This window comes from Bos taurus, chromosome 21 (genome assembly GCF_002263795.3).
Source record: "Bos taurus isolate L1 Dominette 01449 registration number 42190680 breed Hereford chromosome 21, ARS-UCD2.0, whole genome shotgun sequence".
Lineage (NCBI taxonomy): Eukaryota > Metazoa > Chordata > Mammalia > Artiodactyla > Bovidae > Bos > Bos taurus.
Genome location: NC_037348.1, coordinates 61,156,812 through 61,175,998, shown reverse-complemented (window position 1 = coordinate 61,175,998; position 19,187 = coordinate 61,156,812). Strand labels below are relative to the sequence as shown.

General features: G+C 44.8%; 1 protein-coding gene across 7 annotated transcripts in view; it reads left to right on the top strand.

Annotated features, from left to right (window-relative positions):
• The window catches only part of ATG2B (autophagy related 2B), an 81,474-nt gene extending 73,032 nt beyond the window's left edge, over positions 1-8,442 (top strand). For 6 of the 7 annotated variants that reach the window (XM_024981791.2, XM_024981790.2, XM_005222200.5 and 3 more), the window contains 3 exons: positions 17-171; positions 812-961; positions 3,493-8,442. In XM_024981791.2, the coding sequence (XP_024837559.1) occupies positions 17-171; positions 812-961; positions 3,493-3,723 (536 nt within the window). In that variant the 3' untranslated portion in view covers positions 3,724-8,442. The remainder of the gene's footprint in view (positions 1-16; positions 172-811; positions 962-3,492) is intronic. The other variant, NM_001206753.1, reaches the window with a different exon arrangement.
• The last annotated feature ends 10,745 nt before the right edge of the window (positions 8,443-19,187 follow it).

The following is a 19,187-nucleotide window of genomic DNA, read 5'->3' as shown; positions in this document are numbered from 1 at the left end:
TTGACTGCTGTTCTAGTGCAAGGCCTCAAGGACTTGGTCTGGTTACCAATTGAGCAGTACCGAAAGGACGGCCGCATTGTCAGAGGGTTTCAGAGAGGGGCTGCCTCCTTTGGCACCTCGACAGCAATGGCTGCTCTCGAGCTCACGAACAGAATGGTTCAAACCATACAGGTAACTTTCCATAGACCAGCTTAATCTCCAGAAAGAGGGAGAGTCATTAGAAACACTTGACTTATCTTGGTTTTAAAATGGCACCATGAAAATGTATAAAATACTGAGAATATTTTATTTGTAATGACTTAGTATCATTAAAATTTTTTTTGATTAGCTGTCCATTGTTAAATAATTAGTAGAATAAAGTGGTGGACTACAGTGTCAAATTTGTTTGCCTGTTTCAGGTAAATTATAACTATTAAGTTAGCCAAAGATTTATTTCAGCACATTTATGTGGAGAGATCATAGCTGAATGTAATGAAGGCACTAGAGAGCCGATAGTAGTTGTATGCAGGTTTGCTAGTAAGTATTAAGCTCCAGTTGGCCTTACCCAGTTGTGCACAGACCATGCATTCTTGTCTAGCCTGGTAACAGAGTGTTCTCAGAGAGATGAGGAACTGAAAAAAGCTGCTCAACGCAGATACTAATGTATACGTTAACGTTCTTGTTATAAAAGGAATACGTTCTGGTTGTAAAGAATTCCGTCGCTGCAGAATTCCTCTGCCGCTCCTCACTCCCCTTAGGAAGTGTGCTGCTGGAGCGTAACTCCCCAGACTTTGTTCTGACTCACTGTTTCCTCTCTGATGAAACGATCCAGGCAGCAGCGGAGACTGCGTATGACATGGTGTCTCCAGGCACCCTTTCTATCGAGCCCAAGAAGGTCAGGAGGTTCCCCCATCACCGGTTAGCCCACCAGCCAGTGGACCTGAGGGAAGGGGTGGCCAAGGCCTACAGTGTCGTGAAGGAGGTGAGTGGCTGCCCCAGGGGATGGACCAGGAGCAGTTTGCGTCCTTCCCTGGAGTTTGTCTAAAGAGCAGCAGGGCTTGGGCTTTGTTCTGAAGGACCCTAGGGTGGCTTTGGGACTGTTTTGCCACTGATGAGTGCAGATGTGTGTGTAGGGAAGAGGGGAGGGCTACGTCCTGGCCTGCAGGCTCTCAAGAAGACTAGCAGTCTCGTGGGAAGACTGGTCTCTTTATGGACAGAAGAAAGCAAGGGGTGGTAGAAACACACCATGAACTCACCAGGGAAGTTTACCCATGTTTGTATTTTGCTGTTTTCCTCAGATTTGTTTAAAAAGCAAATTTTTTTTAGGTTAATCGCAAACCCTAATTCCGTTCCCATGCGTTCACAATCCTGAAGATGGTACATTTTTTTTCTGTGCATATTTTTATAGTTTCATATAAGTATGGCATCATAAGCAAATACTATTGTTTATATTTTAAAAGTTAGCATAAATGGTATCATATATATCTGTATATTTTGTCTTTAAAGATACATCCTTGTTGATATGTGTAGGTCTGATTTAAACTTTTATCGTGTTTCATTGTGTGAATATAGCATAATTTATTTATCTTTGTGTTGGTGGACAGTTTCCATTTTTTCCCCTAAAATACTTCTATTGGAATGTCATTTAAATGCCCCTTTGTTCACATGTGCAAGAGGTTGTTAAAGGTAGAACTGGTGATTTCTAACCGTTTGAATCCTGAGACTTATTAAACGTTGCCCGATTTATTAAGCATTGCCAGATTGTAGTTTAGTTGCACCAGTGAATCCTGGTTCTTTATGGATGTTGACAGGAGCATTCCCTCCCTGTCTTAATCTTTTTCTTTTTTTCATTGACATATGAGGAAGTTTGAGGTCATTTTACTTATGATTTGTGTATTAGGATTTCATTAACGATATTTTCCTCTGTCATATTCCGACAGACAGAAGTGCCTTAGGACAGTCTTTTACCTGACAAAAGTAACCTCTGTGGTTCCAAATGCAGGAAGACCATTGAAGTAAGGATATGTATTAGTGGCTAAATAAAGGCAAGGCCATTGGTCACCTCTCTTAAAAAGAGATTTAGTTGTTAGAATAAAGAGAGCTGATTACCTGTCAGTTCTGTTCCTATAGATGTCAGGATTGGGCCAGTTATCAGTAGACATGTTAGAAATCAGGTTTGTAAAAACGATCCTGGGCTTTCAGGCATAGCAGGGGCAGCTGGCAGCAGGATATTATAGCACTTGGGTATGTAGCACTTTGGGCTTCCTGGGTGGTGCAGGAGTAAAGAATCTGCCTGCCGGTGTAGGAGACACAGGAGACGATGGTTTGATCCCTGGGTCAGGAAGATCCCCTGGGAGAGGGAATGGCTGCCCACTCCAGTATTCTTGCCTGGAAAATCCAATCCAATGGAGGGGCTTGGCAGGCTACAGTCCATGGGGTCACAAAGAGTCAGGCACAACTGAGCAGCTAACACTTCACTTCACAGATTGTGAAAGTGAGGACTAGATTTGGGGCCAGGACGAGGTTCCTTGATTTCCCTGAGAGTGTGAAGTTCTTCTCTCCAGGCCCTTCACTGAAACCATCACAAGAGGACACTGCTTTGTGGCCCTTAGGGGTCCTGAGTTAGACAAAAGGGAGAGGTTTGAAACCCATACGTGACGACTGACCAGTGACAACAGCGTGACGTTTTACCACCCTGGCTCGACCTACACATTTACATAGTCAGCTCTAAAGCTCAGCAGTCATGATTATTTTCATGTCACACAGTTGTAAGAAGGATGAAAAATGCTACAAAAACTTCATTTGTGGTTATTAAACATGTTCCTGCTTTGTGTTCTCAGAGTTTTCTCTATTTAATAAAGTGTTCTATTTAGTCTCTTATCTTAATTGAATGTTCCAGTTATCTTTTCTAGTGCATAGCCAGTAATTTAAAACTAATTAAATTATTTTATGGAGCTCAGTAGAATTAGGTTTTCCTGTTGCAGTTGAGTCACAGGAGCTATCGCCATGTTCATTTAGTGATTGTATTTATTCAGGAAGCTTTGTTTGCTAAATTTGATTTAACCAGAGTGATTAATTGTGCCAGAGAAGCTATTCTTGGAGTATTAACTATTTCCGTGCACATCCCTGTGTGAAACTGTAGTCTAGCTACATTTTCTGTATATAAGTGTCATAACAAAATGCTGAATTGTAATTGTCCCTTACTTTCCCTTTGGAGAAGGAAACGGCAGCCCACTCCAGTATTCTTGGCTAGAGAGTTCCATGGACAGAGGAGCCTAGTGGGCTATGGTCCATGGGGTCACAAAGAGTCGGACACAACTGAGGGACTACCACTTTCCCTTAGAATTGTCATAAAAGTAATTATCCTGGGTTACCTCAAAAGTACAGTTTCTGCTTTGATTTCCGTTTGGTTACAGACCTGCTCTTGATGAACTCTATAGTTAATGTGTTACGAGATTATTTAGAGAGTCTTCTGAGCAGTGATTTACTCCCTTCTCTCCCCTCTTTCCTCAGGGAATCGCAGACACGGCTCAGACCATTTACGAAACTGCTGCTCGGGAACACGAGAGCCGGGGGGTGACGGGCGCCGTGGGGGAAGTCCTGCGCCAGCTCCCCCCGGCCGTGGTGAAACCTCTGATCGTCGCCACAGAAGCGACATCGAATGTCTTGGGTGGCATGAGAAACCAGATCAGACCAGATGTTCGGCAGGACGAGTCGCAGAAGTGGCGCCATGGGGACGACTGATGTTTCAGACGAGATTCTTGATGAAGACGAGGGGGGAGATGTGGAGCAGAGGGCCCCACCGGCGACTTCAGAGGGAACTCATTTACTGTTACCGTGCTCATCTCAGGAACAAAACCATTTCTTAGTGAGATAATATAGTATCAAAGCAACATGCAACCAAAACCTTTTGACATTTTAGGGCTAGTTGGTACTTTCCAGTAGACATGTTTGGTGGCTGGTGTCAAAAGTCCGTAAAGCATTTGCTGCCAAGTTAGTGGAATGCTTGCTTTTATTAAAATGACTGTAATCTTCCTTGTTACAGACAAGCTATCATTGGAAACCTCCTTTTACAGTACAGGGTGCTCAGAAACGTTTTGAGTACTTTGAAAGCACTATATTTATGTTGCTCCAAGGAGTTGATTTTTCTCCAGGTTTAAAGAGAATCACAGCTTCGAAACTTTCATTAAAAATGAGAGACAGAAGCCACAGGGAAAATAAAGCAAATAGGATTTTCAATATAAATATCAGTGAGGAAAAAATATCCCAGTCTGTTGGAGTTAGTGTTCACGCAGTCAAGAACGTCGTTTCCATTTGCTCAGAAAATCCTTCCATGGGAGTTTGAGAACATGAATGTCGCAGACTTGTTCTGTTGTGTTGCACTTTATTATGTGTGTGTGTGTGTGTTTGTGTGTTTAGATTAATACAAGTCATGTGCTATATTCTACATGTAATTTACAGAGTTACACAAACTATAAAGAGGACTAAGTCTGAAGGTTTTTGGCAAAGGAAGGTAACTCAAATGCAGTAACTTTCATTTATTCTAAGTATAATGAAAATGTGCATTCTGTGATGAACTGGGGCCCATATAATTGTTTATTTGTTCAAATTTAAGCAGGTATAGTGCAAGCTTATTAGGCGTATGTGGAAAGGGAGATTGAACGTGGTTTTTACTCTTTTGAAATTAGCCAAAAATCCTCCAGATATGCCCTAGTCAGCTATTTCGAAGCACCATTTTTACTTGGTTAACAATGTACATTTTGATATTCTGTCAGGAATGAATAAAGTATTTTTATTTAAAGGTAAAGTTGTTTTATGCTTCCATGAATATTTTGCTTCTCTTAGAGCATATTCATAGATGCAATGCTAGGGTTTACTCCAAAATCCTTGGGAACACTTTCTCAAAATTGATTTTGCTTAATGTTAAGCAGATCATTACCTAGATGTGAGAAGGAAATGGTTCTCCAGAACTCTGTCTTTGACTTTAGATTAATCTAGCAGAAAGAAAACATAGGACTTTGTATTCATCCTCTAAAGTGTCATGATGTGAACGCTCTCATTTCCTAGAATAGGGAGATGCATTCGAGTTGAAGTTGAATTTCAGAACTACTTTCAGTTTGGGGTTTGAAAAATGACATTGAATCAGTTTCATTCTTGAAACTTTCTACAAGAAAGCAAAAATCCGAACATTTAAAATTTGTAAAATTTTGTTAAGTAGCATGTAATTCTGTCTTGTTCTCTTTTTACTGCTGGAAAACTTGAAAGGCTAGTGCTCAGAAAACCACCTACTGAACCATCAGAGGACCATTTGTTACTGGAGCCCAGCTGGATGGAGCCCACCTAGAATGTGGTCCTGAGTACACACGAATCATGGCTGTTTACTGTATGAAGCTTCAGCCTGCTTCTGGGGCGCTCTCTGGGCACCCTTGCATCAATCCCAGCATTTTCCCTTACATGGAACATGCTGGGTATGGTATCTGTGATGAGTAATCAAACTGAAAACCACTCAAATTTAAAAATATAAAATCTCCTTAACTTTTAAATATATTTTCCATATTGTATCTAATTGAACTTAATTAGTATAGGGAGAAATAATCATCCTCTTCTCTGAACTCTGAGTTGCAGATGGACCGATTTTTTGACAAATTGGGTTTATAAGTCCCATTAAGCATATCTTTATTATGTAATTTCCATGGCTGTCTCTTCTGCCCTCCTGCACCTGCTTTTGATAGAATCTACCTGTGTGATCAGAAACCTTGTGTCTCAGAAAGATTTAGTGTCAAGGGTCTGTTCATTGTCACTTTAACCAAGATTCTGTTTACCTGAGGTGTTTACGTGGAAGAAGTGTGTGTGTTTGAACTTTGCCATTGTTAAATATCCTTAATTTTTTTCTTTTTTAATAGCGTCTTTTCAAACTTTTACACCATGCCGATACAGTAAAGAGTGTTGGCAGGATGCTTGTGCGGCCAGGTCTGTGACTTACCAAGTGACTTTGCCAAGGCATTCAGCTCTAAACCTCAGTGTCCCGTCTGTAAATGAAGGGGCTTCTTATGACAGCAGAGATTTTCAGATGATTGGAGCATGCACACGTGTGCGAGCAAGCATGCAAGTGGGAATGACGGTGTGGGATGAAGCACTTAGTCGTGGGCCCCAGGCCTGGGACACCTTGAATAGGTGGCATTGTCTAACAAGAGCCCTGGCTGCATGGCACCCACGGAAGCCCCAGCTCCTCCAGGTCTCTCATCTCTTAGACTAATGTGTTTGTGAACGGTGCCTTCAAGGCTGACCTCTTCATGGGGCAGACTGAGCATGTCTGTGTATCACTGCATTGAGTCTGTGTGTGTATCTCCCCGAGGGTCCAGGTAAACAAGCTTGATCAGGAAGCATCAGTGAGTTTCAGAACCTCCCAGGGTTACAGGAACACAGTAAGACCGCCTTACATTATAAAGGCAGCAGGGGCCATGGTGACGTCTTCTCTTGATTCGGGTTGATTGGGATCCCCTGGTTTCCCTTCCTGTCTGTCCACAGATGGCTATCATTTACAAGTACAATGTCCGCTCAGCACTCGCCTTTTAGGACAGATAGGATGGCATATTTTTTTGTAGATATCATAGCAAAGACTTCCATTTTAGTAAAGCTTGAGTCCAACTTGGATTCCCATTAAGCACATGTATGTAACATCAATATTTTTATAATACAGAACTCGAGAAAAAAAAAAAATCTTCCCAAGTAGCCATGTGCCTAAAATGGCAAAAAGACAAAACACTAGTATCTCTTGCTCCTGCTATGTGTCACTTTTAAATGCTGTTGAAATAGTTTCAGTTTTAAGGGAATAACTTTTTAACCATCTCCTTAAAAACTGTGTCGTGTAGGTTTGGTGCCTTCGTTCAATTCTCGAACAGGCCAAACAACTACGCCCACTACCTGGGGGCCACTCGCCACCCGCGGGCACTGTCGAGTCAGCTCGTGTGCCCCAAGCTTGCCCTCACCAGAGACGAGACAGGGCAGAGGTGGAGTTCAGCAGTTTTAAACCGGAAGTCCACACTTGCACTAAGTAGTTTTAGGATTAACAATTTATTATCTTAACATTAATTTAGATCTTATATATATATATATATAAAAGCCACATGACCTGACTTAAGAATAATCATTTAACTCTGCTTTGCTTCAGTTTTCTCAGACCTTCGTGGGGTGTGTGTCCCCAGCTTCATGGGGACTGTGGCAGGGGTAGTGGTCTGTGGTGAGCAGTCTATTCCCTGCTTCCCTTCACGTCCTCTTGACATGACCTAAGACATGAGAGAAAACGTCTGTAAAGTTCTTTAAGCCTCTTGAAAGTAAAAGGCCCTATGCAAATACAAAGTGATACTTGGTATCGGCAGATGCATCAATTGGAGGGACCCATTGGTACCAAATTGAATAAATCAAATACAAGTTTGTGAGTCTCAGGTAGAAAAGGAAAGTTGTTTAGATAGTGTTTAGATAGTGAAGGGGGAGAAAAAAGATTTTTTTTTCCCCCTTACCACCAAGAAATCTTGTTTCTTTTTATGGAAAATACAGTCAGTCTTTTCATTGAGAATAACTGAGTGCTTTAATGCATTTTATTTTTATCGCAATAGTTTCAGGATCATGCTAGGCACTCTGCTCCCTGTAATAGACTTTATATGCACAGTTGCAAGTCAGTCAGTTTTAATCAAAAGAATTTCCTTTTCATGGTAGTGTCTACAAGTCAAAGAGAAGGCCGTCTAGTACATCACAATTAGTTTCTTTGTGGCGAGGGATAAGAAATTTATGTGAGTTTCAACAATTCATATTTTGAAATGTCAGTAGTTTTGAAAAACAGAGGTGTTACACATTTTTTTGCCTCCTGTACCCAGTGTCAGCCCCTTGGTTTCAAGCACGTAGCCTCATAGAAGACACCAGAGTGCTATCTGATGTATTATTTCAGGAGATTGTAGACTTGATACTGGCTGACTCAAGGACATCTCTAGTGCTGTGTGTGTTGGGAGGGAGGGGAGGTGGGGTTGAAATGGCAGCCCCTCCTTTAAGAGTATGTTTACTTTGCTGTTTCACATGTATTTTGTGTATATGAAATGGCAGCTTCCAATTTCTAGTTGGATTTGTCTTATGTTGTTTGTATAATTTGCCATCACACAGGACTGTTTGCTTTTCCATTGTGAAATTTGGTAGGGACTCCAGTTCAGCTCTTAATGTTAATCCATCCCGATTTATTTTGGACATTGAATTGATCTCACCACAAGTAAAAAACACGTCGTGTATGTTGACTGTCGTCGTTGCTGTTTCCTCATGGAAGTAATTCTAAATGTAAATACTTTAAGAATACTGATGCTGTATGAGTATTTTTGTGGCAATGTTAACTTGTTAGTGTGACTATTTAAAGTATTATGAATTTAAGGATATTCTTGAAGAAAATTAAAATATTTACTCTTTGGAGTTTGCTTTAAACACTATGGTCTCTCTCCAAGAAATGCTCCCTGTATAAAAAACCTGTATAACATTTTTCGAAGCAGAGGGTAGGTCTGTGTCAGATCCTGTTCTTGGGAAATGGTCTTCCTCTGATCCCGGTACTTAGAGCTTACCTGCTACCAGTTTCTGAGATGTCAGTATATAGGGCATATTCTGTTAGAGTTTGCCAACCCTTCCCCCTTTTGGATATTAATTGCTGCATTAGTTGTTTTATCTCTAAAATGTAGACTTGCAGCAAACACATAGTTTTGGTCTTAGGGACCTAGATAAATACTTGAAAAAATCTGTTCTTTTTGGAGGAATCTTATTACTTAGGAATATTTTAAAGAAATATTTAAAGACAATACTTTGAAAGATGCTTTGATGACAGATCTCATTACATGACCGTTCACTTTGCACCATCAGAGAAAAGTCATGGGTCACAACACACCTCACACATGACTTTTTTTTAAAACTTTTTATTTTACATTGGGGTATAGCCAATTAACAAACAATGTTGTGAGAGTTTCAGGTAGACAGCAAAGGGACTCAGCCATACATATACATGTATCCATTCTCCCCCAAACTCTTGTGAGAGAGAGGGAAGCGAAGCTTTGTGAGGTGCCTGCTGTGAGCCAGGTATTGTATTATTTGCATAACCTCGTAGCCCCTCTGAGGGGTGGTTATAATAGTCTTTGTTTTCCAGAGGAGGAGACAGGTTCAGAGAGGTCAAGGTACTTGCTCACAGTCTCATGGTTTGACTCCCAAAGCCCATGCTCATTCTAGGATTTCATTTAAGAGGTGCAGTTGTCTAAATTAGTGAAAATTCTTCGCTAATAAGGAAACCAAGAAAGAAGTTTTGCTAAAAAGTTGAGGTTAAAGGCTCTTTGAATACTTAAGTCTGACAAAGTTGCTTATCCTGCATCTTCACCCCTCTCTCCTCCCCTGGTTGGGCTCCAGTCACAGTCATAAGTCTGGGAATGGGGCTAAATTAGAGTCCTTCCAGTTAAAGAATCTTGCCCTTGGGGCTGGTTACATTCTGTGGGTCTGTCCTGCACATTGTGAAATGTTTCACAGCGTCCTTTGGGCTTACTCAGTACATGCAGGTAGTAGCTCCTCCCCAGCTGTGTGAACCAAAAGGTCTCCAGACATGGCCAAATGTCCCCTGGGTGGCAAAAAACCCCTGGTGCAAATGGCTGGGTTAAAAGCTTCCCTGGTGAAAATCACATGCAACCTGGAGTGAGAACAGTGCCTAAGAGCTTCCCCACGTTACGTTCTAGAATATTCTGCCTGGTTCCTCTTAGCTTAAAGATTATAATTTTCAGACAGGCCCAGCCACCCTCACCTCTTTACGATAGCACACACTCCTGTCAAGACACTTTGTGGCACATCTCTCATTTTAAAGTCAATGAGTGTTAAGTATTTGCTATGTGACTACTACTTTGTTCAGCCCTCAACAACATGGCATTCACATTTGCTATCAGCTGGAGTCCTGGCAGGGAGCAGATGGCTACTGAGGTGACTGAGGGCAGTGTAAGGAAGGGACTTAGCATAGGTGAACAGGGGCACAGGAGACCCGAAGCGCCTTGAGAGCTGACTCTGGGTCTTCCCCAGGCCTCAGGTCTGTGACTCAGGTGATGGCTGACGTTTTCCTGCTCCCCTTGGCTGCAGGAATGTGAGGCTCCTTCTCTTCCTCTATTCCATCCTTCGGGATACTGAGGCTAAGCCTCCTCGCAGGCCTGAGGGACAAAGCAGTGACTCACAGAACCTGTAGCTGAAGGACAGGGCTGCCGGACAGTGGCTGTGGCCTTAGGTGGAGCCAAGGAGCCAGAGGGATGTGACAACTATTTGACCTCCTTGGGCTCCCGCCCTCCCATCTCCTGCTGGAGCTTCTCACAGGTTGAGCCTATAGTTCAGTATCTCAAGCTTATCCTGGCAGAAAGCACAGTGGAAAACAGAGCAGAGGGGTGGAGAATGGATCTGGAGGGGGGCAAATGAAAGCTGTCCAGCATTCAGACACAATTTGCATTTATACCATTGTCTTCATTCTGCACATGACAACACAAGAGGCTTAGGATAAGTAACCTACCCAAAGCCATACAATGTGCTAGTGAACAAACAGTAGTCACTGCTAACAGTTCAGTTCAGTTCAGTCACTCAGTCGTGTCCTACCCTTCACAACCCCATGAACCGCAGCATGCCAGGCCTCCCTGTCCATCACCAACTCCCGGAGTTTACCCAAATTCATGTCCATTGAGTCGGTGATGCCATCCAACCATCTTATTCTCTGTCGTCCCTTCTCCTGCCCTCAATCTTTCCCAGCATCAGAGTCTTTTCAAATGAGTCAGCTCTTCGCATCAGGTGGCCAAAGTACTGGAGTTTCAGCTTCAACATCAGTCCTTCCAATGAACACCCAGGACTGATCTCCTTTAGGATGGACTGGTTGGATCTCCTTGCAGTCCAAGGGACTCTCAAGAGTCTTCTCCAACACCACAGTTCAAAAGCATCAATTCTTCAGTGCTCAGCTTTCTTTATAGTCCAACTCTCACATCCATACATGACCACTGGAAAAACCATAGCCTTGACTAGACAGACCTTTGCTGACAAAGTAATGTCTTGGCTTTTTAATATGCTGATGACAGATAAACCCCCAAATCCTAGCAGTTTAACAAAAAAAGTTTATTTCTCATTTACATCAAGTCCAGTTAGTGTTCCTGAATATCTGGCAGCCCTCCTCTAAGTGGTGATGGAGGAGCCCTGGCTCCTTCCATCTTGTGGCTCTGCCTCACAGGAGAGAGAGGAGACTTGGGCTGGAGACTTTTGCCCACGTTCTATTGGTCAGAATCCTATCATATGATCCCATCCAGCTGCAAGGGAAGCTGGGGAATGTAGTCTTGCTGTGTGCCCAGGAAGGAAATGGGGGTTGTTGAGAAGTAGCAGGACTCCTGTCCGGAAAAAAAAAAAAACAAAAAAAAAACACAACCTCAAAGTCGAGAATTACTTTTTATTTTGTAGCCTTTCTGAGCATTTCAAGCCTAGAAGACAGCCTCTCAGATAGCTCTGAGCGACTTCTCTAAAGAGGTATGGAGGGAGCCAAGGTAAATAGAAGTTTTTGCAAATACCAGGTGGTTGGACATCTAAAGATAGCTGTTAATTGAAGACAAACGTCTGAAGTTAAGGACTTTAGCAGTTTTCTGTGTGTGGGGTGGAAAGGTGCGAGAGTCTAGACTCCTTCGAGTCACTCCTTTGGTGTGCACCTCAGCTGTCTGGGGTCACTGCCTGGTGTTTTCTCGCCCTGAGTTCCCTCGGGGTACACACAGTAGGGGCAGCCACAGTGGCTGCGGGCAAGGCAACAGGCAAGGCAACGGGCAACCCCTTTGTCTGCATCCTGCATTTCCTCACCGCCAGGGCAGCTGCAGCGACTAGGTGGCTGTAACACCGTTTGTTTACTGATCGGCAGGCAACATTTTCCACTCACACCCTGCTACATGCAGAGATTTTAATCAGAGAATGTCTGACTCCAGACCCCTGCTCTTAGCACATGCTCTGCTGGAATTACAATTTGTTACACTCCAAGGTAATTTGATACAACCAAAGTTGGACATTTTTTTTTTCCCCTGCTTGTTTGTTTACCTCCTGAAAGCAGTTCCTCATGGAGCAAACAAATTAAATTCAGCAAACATGGGCTGCGGGATGAGGCAGGATAGTATAATGTAATGGTTCTCAAAACTTGCCAGTATATTGGAATCACCCGAGGAGCTTTTAAAAATTCCAAAACCCAAGACCAATTAAATCACAGTTCAACGTATTAAATGTCCTTTTTGAAGGTGTGTTTTTGAAGCTCTCCAGGTGCCTGCTGTGCAAGACACACTGGGGGCCACCGGGGTAGTGGCTAAGAATGTATATTTTTGAGTCAAACTGCCTGGATATGAAACCATGCTCCACTGCTTGTTAGCTGTGTGGCCTTGGGGAAGTTGCTGAATCTTTCTGTGCATCAGTTTCCTCCTCTATAAAATGGAGCTAATAATAGGATTTTATGAGGATTATCTGAGTTCACCTATGCCAAGTGCTTAGAATAGTGTCTGACACATAGTAAGCACCATCTAAGTGTTAGATATTATGGTTACTGTTTCCTGAATGCCGACTATGAGTAATCCCCTGGGGTAGATATGAAAGATACGTGTGTGTGTGTGTGCTTGTTTTGTCCGACTCCTGGTGACCCCATAGACTGTAGCCCACCAGGCTTCTCTGTCCATGGGATCCTCCAGGCAAAAATACTGGAGTGAGTTGTCATTTCCTCCTCCAGGGGAAACTTCCCGACCCAGGTATTGATTGAACCTGCATCTCTTGTGTCTCCTGCATTCATTCTCAAGTGGATCCTTTACCAGTAGCGTCACCTGGCAAGTCCTATGAAAGATATGGTCCTCGACTTTGGGGAACTTGGAACCCCCGAGAAGATGTCAAAATCTAATATAAGACAGATTAGACATGGCTAATTATTCCAGCCTTTTGTTCCGTATAAAATCAGTTTGTCTTGCTTCTGAGAAATTGGGTGGCATTTTATGAAGCCAAGGAAAGGAGAAGTCACTCAAAATAGTCTTAGAACTGGAATTCCTGATTATGAAGATGCCACCTGGTCCCCTCTTTCGCTGCCATCCAGACATCTGCTTTCCTGGCATTAAACACAGAGCCAGGGAAGCCTTGGGAAAGCCAGAGAAGCCAGTTCGCTTTTCAGCCTGATGTTCGGGATTGACTGGTTCCAGGGAAATTTGACTTGAAGGGTACATCTTGGGTAGCATGTGGAAATAAAAGTCAAGGAGGGTGCTGGAGGCAAAGTCTTTGCAGTTTTGGGTTTTCTGAGGAAAATGAACATTAGCACATCTTTACAGTAAGAATTTCTAAGGCTGTCAGAAGAGGGCAAAACATTCTCTTACATTTAGATTTCATTGAGGTATAAAGGAAAACATGACTGCTCACTGCCAAGTATTAACGTTGCTTCCAAAACCTAACGTGAGCCTTTGTCAGCCCAGATGTGACCTATTTATTTTTGAGCAATGAAGATCTCAAGGCTATGACTTGAAAAGCACTTAACATTTAGTAAAAGTTCTGCACAATCCTCGCACCCCTCAAAAAACTATGCTATTTAAAAAGCATTATCAGTATCATCAATACTGTCTGCCTACTCCAGTATTCTTGCTTGGAGAATTCCATGGACTATCTTAGTTCAGTTCAGTTCAGTTGCTCTGTCGTGTCCGACTCTTTGCGACCCCATGGACCACAGCACCCCAGGCCTCCCTGTCCATCACCAACTCCCACAGTTTACTCAAACTCATGTCCCTCAAGTCGGTGATGCCATCCAACCCTCTCATCCTCTGTCATGGACTATCTATGGGGTCGCAAAGAGGTGGACACGACTGAGTGACTTTCATTTCACTTCATTTCATCAATATCATAGCTCAATTGTTAGAGATTCTCTCTTCATATATGTAACAGAAATGTTATAATGAACATTTCTAAGGCCAAATAAATACCTCCCTTTATTTAAGTTTAAACTGGTTTTACTTATTTCCCCCTCACCCCACCTGTTTTCTTTTAAATACTATTTTCTTCAAAACTCTCCTTAATCTTTCATACCGGATTTTGAGTCATCTTTTTAGTCTTTATGTCCTGTTTGCTGAACTGGGGTTTCAGCCCACTGTCTACCCCAAAGACTGACCTTGAGCTAGTCCCCTAACTTGGCTGCACCTCAGTTTCTCAGTGGTTTTCATACTAATCGGGCTTCTCAGGTGATGCTAGCAGTAAAGAATCTGCCTGCCAATGCGGGAGATGTAAGACACACGGGTTCGATCCATGGGTCAGGAAGATCCCCTGGAAGAGGAAATAGCAACCCACTCCAGTATTCTTGCCTGGAAAATCCCATGGACAAGGATTCTTGGCCTTCCCCAATCAGTAGAAATTCAGGCAAGGCTTTATTGGGGCCCCTGCAGTCGCAGGAGGGCGTGAAAACATGCAACAGGTTTGCTTGCTCGCTCTCAAGCGGGGGCAAGCTTGTTCCTTATCTGGGGTGAAGGGTAGGGGTGTGTCCAGGGATCAAGCCGGAGGGCTGGTTTAGGTGGTGTGCCCCCCTCTTAGGTGTATGTGCAAGGGGCATCGCAGGACCCTGATTTTTCTCCCAACACCTTGTTTTTGCTCAGAAGTGGCAGTTGAATTTTTCGTCTTTTCTATCTTTTGTCCAGAATTTGCCCCACCTATAGCATGCATGCAGGTTTTTTTTTTTTTTTCAAGCAGTTATTTTTAGTCCCATATAGTTTCTTTGTATTTTGTAGCTCAAGGAAACATTTTTCCTGGTGTAAGCTTTGCAACTGTAGGAAACATAAGAGATGCCGGTTCAGAAAGATCCCCTGGAGGAGGGCATGGCAACCCACTCCAGTATTCTTGCCTGGAGAATCCCATGGACAGAGGAGCCTGGCAGGCTGCAGTCCATAGGGTCAGACAAAGTCAGACACGCCTGAAGTGACTTAGCACACACGCAAGTTTTGCAGCACTGCAGCAAAGGGTCCAAGGTCCAAGCCTGTCTCAGTTGATCTGCACCATCTTACTTTATCTCACAGATGGATCACTAACGAGGGGAAACACCGAATCAATGATATGTGACATCCATTTAAAATTTGAATGGCTGTTGCCAATTTCCGTTTTGTAGAAGTTGTACGTACGTAAGTATCCACCAACAGGGCTCAAGAGAAATTGTCTCTTCACATTTCGTGTTTTGTTACGTTTTGGAACATATCTGCTGTAACCCATTCAAGGACTTGGCTTTAAAAATTTGTGCAGAAACATTTCTGGGGAAAGAGTGCTCCTCCTTGGAGGCCAGCAGGGGGCGCCCGCTCCCCTTCTGAGTGGAGTTTTGATTTCTTGCATTTGCCCCACAAAGCCCCCGCAGCCCAGCTGAATCTGAGCAAATCCTGGCCCCACAAAGAGTGGGAAGGTTTTGGAAAAGTCCTAATTATCCCAACCCTTTCACAAGGCTAGTCTGTGGCAGCTTCCTGTTAGTCGAGGACATGACTTCAAATTGAATATAAAAATGTCATTTGATGTCACGATTAATTTCTCCCTGTAAATACCAGGTTGGGTGATAAAGTACACCCGGCCCCTCTCTCAATCCCCAGGGCTTGTGAAAGTTGCCAGTGTTCACAGAAAGTTGATAAGGGAATATTTGGGACCTGAGATAATTGAAACGTGCTTTATATTCAGATAAAGATCTTTTGTTGTGTTTTCCTTGCAAGGTGGGGGAGTGGGTACGTAAAAGTGAGTCTGAAATAGGAGCTTCTCTGCTGATTCATTCCTCTGGGAAAATGCAACCCCCGTCCCCGAATCCCACTACTCAGGGCTGGGACTAAGTTGAGGCGGCCGGGGTCCTCCCCTTGGGCACAAAGTTTAAGAAGGGGGTCGTGTTCAGAGGCACTGCAGTGACCAAGATAGTAACTGAATGCCATGTGTTTTTTTTAATCAGTTAGGCTGTGCTGGGTCTCTGTGGTTGTGTGCAGGCTTTTCTATAGTGGCAGTGAGTGGAAGACACTCTTGGCTGCCGTGCATGGGCTCCCGGGTGTGGTGGCTTCTCTTCCTGCAGGGCGCAGGCTCCAGGCACACGGGCCTCGGTAGTTGTGGCATGTGGGCTCCGGAGCGCAGATTTAGTAGCCATGGTGCATGGCCCAGCTGTTTCACAGCATGTGGAATCCTCCCGAACCAGGGATCTAACCTGTGTCCCCTGCATTGGCTGGCGGATCCTTATCCACTGTACCACCAGAGAAGCTTCAGAATGCAATGTTTTTAAAAACTCAGAATGCATGCAAAACACCCATGATGAACAAAGCAGGAACATTTTAAATAAAGACAACATGGCCCCTGCACCTCCCTCCTCATCTCAGTGGCCTCCCTCTCAGCCGAGTCTGCCGGATCCTGTCTTTCCTTAAAATGTGGTATTTTGCTCATTATGACTGAATCGCATTCCTGCCTTTTCTCCTTCTTTCCTGATCTTATCCACCCCCGCACATCACAAGGCTGGCTATGGTGGGATGCAGGGAAAATGATACAGGAACAGCTACAAGGTGTGGGTGGAGGGGGGATTCATTGTTCAACCCTGGGGAGTGATGCCAGAATCAGTGATGGCTAGTTGCTATCAACTGATGTCACTGTTTGGACTGGAGGAGAGCCTCTGCTGCAGTGAGATTAGCAAACGCTGACCGTGTGTGCAATTCTGAGTGATTCTCTGTTTGGTGATTTAATTGTCCCAACGGTGGCATGTGTGGTACCCGTTCCCCAACCCCTTATCTCCGCTGGCCTTCCAGCCTCCCTTTGCACACGCTTTCCTAGGACCGTGGCCCCTCCCCTTCCCTTTGTTAAGTTCAGTCCTTCAGGGCTGAAGTCCTCCCCCTCCGAGAAGTCCCCCCAGTTTGCTAGCCTTTCCTTGAGGCCATTGTCGACATAACTGAATCACATTAGCCAAAATGTGGTTCTCAGCTGGGGATGGAAGGTGATTTTGCTCCCAGAAGACATTCGGTCACATCTGGAGACTTTGAGGCTGTCATACTGGGGACGGCGGGCGCTCCTGGCATCTAGTTGTTAGAGGCCTGAGACTCTGCCGAACAGCCTACGATGCCCAAGACGGCCCTCCCAACCAAGAGCTGTCTGCTCTAAGTGTCTGGTGTCAAGAACATTCGCGCCAGCTTTGCCAAGAAGTTTTGTGGAAACTCTCAGGAATCAGATTTGCATTTCAGCATCAGTCTTCGCACGTGGCCTAGTGGTGAAGAAAGTGGAAGTGAAGTCGCTCAGTCGTGTCCGACTCTTTGCGACCCCACGGACTGTAGCCTACCAGGCTCCTCTGTCCATGGGATTTTCCAGGCAAGAGTACTGGAGTGGATTGCCATTTCCTTCTCCACCTGCCAAAGCAGGAGAGGTAAGAGATGTGGGTTTGATCCCTGGGTCAGAAAGATCCCCTGGAGGAGGGCACGGCAACCCACTGCAGTATTCTTGCCTGGAGATCCCATGGACAGAGGAGCCTGGTGGGATACCATCCTGCTGCTACTGCTGCTGCTAGGTCGCTTCAGTCGTGTCCGACTCTGTGCGACCCCATAGACAGCAGCCCACCAGGCTCCTCTGTCCCTGGGATTCTCCAGGCAAGAACACTGGAGTGGGTTGCCATTTCCTTCTCCAGGGATACCATCCATGGGGTCGCAAACAGTCAGACAAGACAGAAGTGACATACACAGTAGGCTTTCATTTTTGGGGGATTGCACTGAGTCTTTGTTTCTTCGAGTCTGCTTTCTTTCGTTTTGGCGAGTGGGGGCTACTCTCTAGCTGAAGTGCCCAGGCTTCTCACTGCAGTGGCTTCTCTCATTGCCGAGCATGGGCTCTAGGCGCTTGGGGTTCAGTAGTTATGGCTCTCATACTCTAGAGCGTGGGCTCAGTCGTTGTGGAACATGGGCTTAGTTGCTCCACGGCATGTGGGATCTTCTCGGACCAGGGATTGAACCTGTGTCCCCTGCACTGGCAGACAGATTCTTATCCATGGTACCAGGGAAGTCTGAATTGTCCATGTTTTTATCCAAGATTTTTGGAATTTGAGTCCCTTGGAGTATGGGATGGGCAGGAAACTAGGAGCTGGGGTTTGAGGACAGTCCTGTTTTCATGTCTCAGTTCTGAACAAAAGGAGGCAACAAGAGTCAGCAGATGGGGCTGCCATGTTATCTTTGTTTCTGAGAAGACCTCGATCAGACAGTGTCACTCAGGCGTGTGGCCACAGTGGGCTTCTTAGTTCTGAATCCCAGAGTCAGGTGGACTTACCCACACAGGCCCAGGCGATGCTGAGTTTCCCCTTCTGGGGCAGAACCTCATGGCTAAGAGAAGCCCAGCGTCTGCAGACAGCACTTTCCAAAGAGTGAATATGGACGGGGGCGCTGAGCTATGCAAGTTCAATTCTTTTTTTCTTGAAACTGGTCAATAAGCTAAGTCAGTTTTCTTCCTCAGAGAGGAGTTAAGGGCTGGGCAAGAGGCCCAGAAGTTGGGAACAACCCCTCCTCATTGAAACCTGGCGAATCAGTGAGGATGGGCTGGATTCTGGTCCAGTAACAAACATCCTCCAGCTCTCTGGCTTGAAACAGCAAGCATAGATTTCTTACTCATGTTTAACACAGGGCTGTCGGTAGGTAGTCCCTCAGGGATCCGGGCTGATGGACTCCACCTCTTAATGACACCACTGTCTGGGTTTGCTATAGCAGAGGAGAGGAGAGCTGTGCTCTGAAATGCTCTTGCCTAGAAGGGACACACAGGTTGCCTTCACACTGGGCAAAGGAGTGCAAAGACAACACTTAACTCCAACAGGGTGAGGAAATTCAACCCTCCCACTTCCCAGAAGGATGGGAGAACTGGCATTGTTGGAGATCAGCAGTCATGTCTCTCCCAGGAGAGTGAAGAAGGACTTCCTGTCCTTCCCACCACCTCCGTCAGCACTGCTGCTGCTGCTGCTGCTAAGTCGCTTCAGTCGTGTCCGACTCTGTGCGACCCCATAGACGGCAGCCCACCAGGCTCCCCTGTCCCTGGGATTCTCCAGGCAAGAACACTGGAGTGGGTTGCCATTTCCTTCTCCAATGCATGAAAATGAAAAGTGAAAGGCAAGTCGCTCAGTCATGTCCGACGCTCAGCGACCCCATGGACTACAGCCTTCCAGGCTCCTCCATCCATGGGATTTT